This window comes from Ciona robusta, chromosome 3, assembly GCF_009617815.1.
Source record: "Ciona robusta chromosome 3, ASM961781v2".
NCBI lineage: Eukaryota > Metazoa > Chordata > Ascidiacea > Phlebobranchia > Cionidae > Ciona > Ciona robusta.
Genome location: NC_143237.1, coordinates 375,437 through 380,630, shown reverse-complemented (window position 1 = coordinate 380,630; position 5,194 = coordinate 375,437). Strand labels below are relative to the sequence as shown.

Here is a 5,194-nt window from a genome sequence, read left to right as displayed (position 1 = left end):
CTTGTCGTAATGAATTATTTGGTTTGCATGTGCTGGTTCAAGTCTTGATGCCGCTACTTTTGTGGCAGAATATGTCCTTCGGGCAAGACACGTAGAAAAAATATAAAAAAACAATCTGGTTTTAATTTTTTTGCTTACACATTGCAATTGTTAAAACACAGTTGTTCATTATACTAAATTGTCCGCCATGCGATGATAAACGTTTTGCAATCACACATGACAAAAAGGTTTGAATTAACCGCCTAATAAAATGTATTGTAGCGGGATTGCTTCGTCATTTGCTTCATGTTGACTTTGTTGCAGCATTCGATATAATGCTACGTCATGGTGAGTGACGTTTGCCCTGTAACTATGACTTGCACTTTCTGGGTTAATCAAAACACGTCGACGATAGCGGTAATATTGCAAGACATTACACGTAAAATTTGAAGAAAAAAGATATGACATGACTCGACTCGTTTCATGATATAAGGGCGTATCTTTTAATACGTTTTGTCTAGTATGTTTATAAATGCAGCACGTCTAGGGCTTGGATTTTCAAAACTACAATCGCTCTGTCAAGTTAAGTTACTTTTACCTAGTTTGTTGAAAATTCAATCCGTTAAAAAGATGAGCACAGAAAAGCACGTAGATGTCAGTTCGAGTGTAAATGCTAAAGGCGCATTCGTTCGAAAGGAATCTGCATTCAGAAACGAAATTAAAGGTAAAATACATTTGTAAGTGCTGCCGTGGTATTCGTTCTGGTACATTTTTCAACGCAAAATATGGTGATGGTAAAGAATCCTACCCCTACGTTATAGGCTAACCACTAATAACTCCTATGAACACTAACCCATATAATCCCTAAGTCCCCCTAACCACCAACCTCTAACACTTTCCACCAGCCTAATCTGTAAAGTAGCGGAGGATTCTTCTCTCCAGGATTCTTTACTAATGCTTATGTTTCATTATTACATTCTTTATTGGTTTGTAAATTGAATTTACTGACATTGTTATTTGTTATTATTTTTCAGAGGACGGTGAATTCCCACCAGAAAGTGGTCGATATCATCTTTATGTTTCGCTTGCTTGTCCATGGGCGCACAGAACGTTAATCAGCAGAAAGTATAGGATTTTATATATTTGGTTGTTTTTACTTTGGTATAGGTTTAACGGCCACACTTTTTAACTCTTGCTCTAACTTTTTATTCATAGCTTGTTTTAACGACTGTCGTTTTGCTGCTAATTCCTTCACTTCGTTATTTTAATTAATTTGATCTTTAATATCGTTTTCGAAGAAATACATAAAACACTTTGTTATTTTTGTCATACAAACCGCTCGTATAATAACTTTACTAATTTGTTCTTAGACTCAAAGGTTTGGAAAACGTCATCTCATACACGGTGGTTGATTTTCTTATGCTCGAAAACGGTTGGAGATTCAATGAAAAAGTTGGTTTATATTTATTGGCTAACTATGGTTAATAGTTAAGGTGTATTGTGGGTTTAACGGTCACGCTTTTATTTGATACTTTATTACTTTTACTCAAGTACTTTATTTTAGCCTATTTTAGCGACTGCCATTTTGCTGATAATTTCATTCTCTTCGTTGTTTTAATTAATCTAGTCCTAGTTACTGTTTATAGAGATAACTGTAATGCTATATTATTTGAGTAAATATGTTAAAAACAGGTTGAGCAATGCGAGAAAGATCCGATCTTTGATGCAAAATACATGAAGGATATTTACCATCAAGTTTCACCAGGTAAACTTCAATACGTTCAATGTTATACAGGTCCTACCATGTGAATCTATGATAAGGGAATCAAATCCACAATGTATTGCGCGGGTGTTCTGTTAAACCACAGCCAATGTTATATTTTGTTGGTTCATCAGACTATGTTATGATAAATAAATGAATGGCTAATATTGGACTGTGGGTGTTACGGTGATTGGCCAAATCTGGTGAACATTTTAGGTTTTTAAACAAGGACCTCGCTCATATCAAGTAGTGATAAAGATAAATAACTGTCACAGATTCTATGGTGTCTGGTTTACTCGAGGAAGTAAGTTATGACATCAAATATTCTGTGATGTATATTGGATGTTGTGAAGCATTTCTGTGCAACGAATAAAACAATTTTCATCATATTAATCACAATATGATAGTAACATGGTTTGCAGGGTTTTTGTTGCTAATTGCAGTCATAGTCAGTTTCGCATGCAGAAAAAAAATAAAGGAGGGAGCAGGGGTAATTATTTTTTGGGATTCTTTTTAAAGGGGGATCTCACCCTTGGCTGCGCTGCTGGCCATATAGCGAAAAACCCGAGTTACATACCTTATCCATTCACTCACAGGTTACACTGGCAGGATAACAGTGCCCGTGTTATTCGACAAGAAAACCAAAAAGATCGTGAATAATGAGTCGAGTGAAATCATTCGAATGTTTAATAAAAGTTTCAACGCTTATTGCGCAACTGACGGACAACGAGAATTGGATTTTTATCCCGAGAATCTGAGAAGTCAAATCGAGGAAGTGAATGGCTGGGTTTACCCGTAGGTTTTCATTATATATGATAATTAATAATAGCTTTTAACTACCCACTTGATAATGGTAGCGAAGATTATAAAAATAAAACCGGATACAGTGACAAAATGACAGTTGTTACAAGTTATAACCTGTAATGGTTTAAAACATATTCACATTTAATTGGAAAGAAGAAAAACGCATGGTCCTTTATAATTTCGTTTTAATTACGTGCAAGTTAGGTGTATGATTTTACTTAAGGATGAAATGATTTAGCATTCCAGTTAATAATATATATGCTGGTAATAACTTTTTTGTAGCTAGGGATACTGGTTTCAAAGCTCAATGCTGTATCTAAATATTCTTTGGTTTAAGTACATTTGTTTTTATATTTATGAAGCAAAATCATGATATTAACGCTTATAAACCAAATTTTAGAAACATCAACAATGGCGTGTACCGGTGTGGGTTCGCACGCAGTCAAGAAGCTTACGACTTGGCCGTGCACGGTTTGTTTGAACATCTGGACAAGGTTTGTAAGACTTAACCCTTCGTAACGAGATTAGTCTTTCTAAATTTTCCCGTTTTTATTTGTCTACAGTGACACATGTGTTGCAAACAAAAAAGAACATTTTAAAAATCCTTGTTTTAAGAATAAAATTTTGTATATTTTTACGATGAAGTTACAAAAAGTTACAGAGAATGTTAGAGTATTTAGTTTACAGCTACATTCATTAAATTATTTTAAACGTAGTTTTCTCACTATTGTATGTATTTATTTACAATAAATGTATTTATTTGTATTTGTCTATTTTATTTATTTACAACACTCAGATTTATTTTATATGCAGTTGGAAGATTTACTTTCAAAACAAAGGTATCTCACTGGTTGTCAACTCACTGAAGCGGATATTCGACTTTATACGACTTTAATCCGGTTCGATCCGGTTTACCATGGACATTTCAAGGTAAAATTCACTTTTTAATAAAGTCACAACAAATTGGGTGATACAGGGTGTTCGGAAAGTCACCGTGCATATATATATTTATTAACAGACATGTTTCAGTGTAGAATCCAGGAGGTAAATATGAATGACAAATATAAATGATGTTGAAAGTGACCCCCGTTAGCATCAATACAGGCTTGGATTTTGGTTCTAAACCCCTCTATCAGCTGCTCCCCTGATGTAGACTGAGTGAATTATTGTTAGAGCAGCTTATACTGACTTTCCGAACACCTTGTACATTGATACACCTTTTGCTGAAAACGTTTATCAACAATCTCTTTTGTGCAAATAAGCATGCATCGATGTATATGTATGTTCTATTTACTTTTTTAACATGTTTTATATAAATATAAAGTGCAACAAAAAGAGGATAATTGATTATCCAAACATCTGGAACTACCTGAAGGAACTTTACCAAAAGCCAGAGTTTGGTGAAACAACGAACATGAATCATATCACGAAACATTACCAGGTGATTTGGTTTTATATGAATGTGTTGCAAACCATGCGATACGTGGTAACTTGCAAGCGTACACGAGGTGTATGGAACAGAACACCAGTGTTATAACAACTGTCGTTGCCCCTCCATGCAAGGATAAATAAGTTACATACGTGGTAACTTGTAAGCGGGCACGAAGTGTATGAAACAGAACACCTGCGTAATAACGACTGTGTTGCTCCAACTCATAAATAAGTTATGTGGTTCACCGTGTTTGCATTTAACTTATTGTTTGTAATGTTGTGTTTATTGAATAGTTTGGTGCAGAAACACTTAGTTTAATGCAGTGTAGAAAGTTGTATTAAAATTAATACAGTCTAGCAAGTTCTGGAGTAGACCTGCTTAACCTGCCACCCTAGGTTTTGCTCTCATACTGGTACATTCTACCCATTATTAGTTGCCTCATATTCAATTTTAAGCAAATATTTTTAACTTTGGGTTGCAATGTTTACTAATTAATGCAGTGCACAAAAATCTCAATTCGAAGTAGTGTAGAAATTGGTTGTTCTACCCATTATTAGTTGCCTCATATTTAATTTTAATACTTTGCATTGTTTTACTTATAACCAAGATCTCTTTCATATCTCCCAACCTTATAGATGAGTCACACCAGCATCAACCCGTTTGCCATCGTGTATATAGGACCAGATATTAATTTCAATGATCCGCACGATAGAGCTACCAAGTTCCCTGTGTAATGTCACACAAGATTACTGTCAAAATGTTGTATGTACAGTAGGGTGGGGAAAGATGGGACACCTTTCATTCTATTTTCTCGTCCCATTTGGCAGTAAACAAAGAACATTCAAAGAATTATAAAACCGTATTCTCACGACTCTCATAAACCGTTAGTAATTGCTTAAACACGATCAGGATATTTGGATATTATGTTCTAAACGTGTCCCATCTTACCCCACAATACTACACCATGTTTTATGCAATGCATAGAGCGAACTGTCACCATCTAAGTTACAACATATCAACTTCAGACTATTATATTCAAATCTTGCTACATATTGCATATTAACCTCAATGAATTATTTTACCGTCATCTACAGCAGTTATCATGTTCCACATATTTGCACTTCCTTTTACTCAACATAATGAGAAGCTATTACTTACCAAACTTACTATTGTACTTATTACATTGCACCTTAATAAACAGACCTTCACAAAATATC

At 34.6% G+C, this 5,194-nt stretch overlaps 1 protein-coding gene across 1 annotated transcript; it reads left to right on the top strand.

Annotated features, from left to right (window-relative positions):
* The first annotated feature begins 291 nt into the window (after positions 1-291).
* Positions 292-5,192, top strand: LOC149737372 (uncharacterized). The gene is made up of 9 exons (XM_089874881.1): positions 292-703; positions 1,014-1,104; positions 1,350-1,431; positions 1,672-1,744; positions 2,338-2,536; positions 2,946-3,039; positions 3,359-3,475; positions 3,870-3,986; positions 4,613-5,192. Exons 1-9 carry the CDS (start codon positions 502-504, stop codon positions 4,709-4,711), a joined length of 1,074 nt encoding a protein of 357 aa, XP_089731007.1. The 5' UTR covers positions 292-501; the 3' UTR covers positions 4,712-5,192.
* Positions 5,193-5,194: the final 2 nt, after the last annotated feature.

Bases quoted from the DNA above. Each gene is read 5' to 3' on its own strand.
- LOC149737372 (XM_089874881.1), top strand. From the start codon at position 502: ATGTTTATAAATGCAGCACGTCTAGGGCTTGGATTTTCAAAACTACAA. The intron at 704-1,013 runs GTAAAATACATT...ATTATTTTTCAG, and splicing joins ATTCAGAAACGAAATTAAAG to AGGACGGTGAATTCCCACCA. The intron at 2,537-2,945 runs GTAGGTTTTCAT...ACCAAATTTTAG, and splicing joins GTGAATGGCTGGGTTTACCC to AAACATCAACAATGGCGTGT.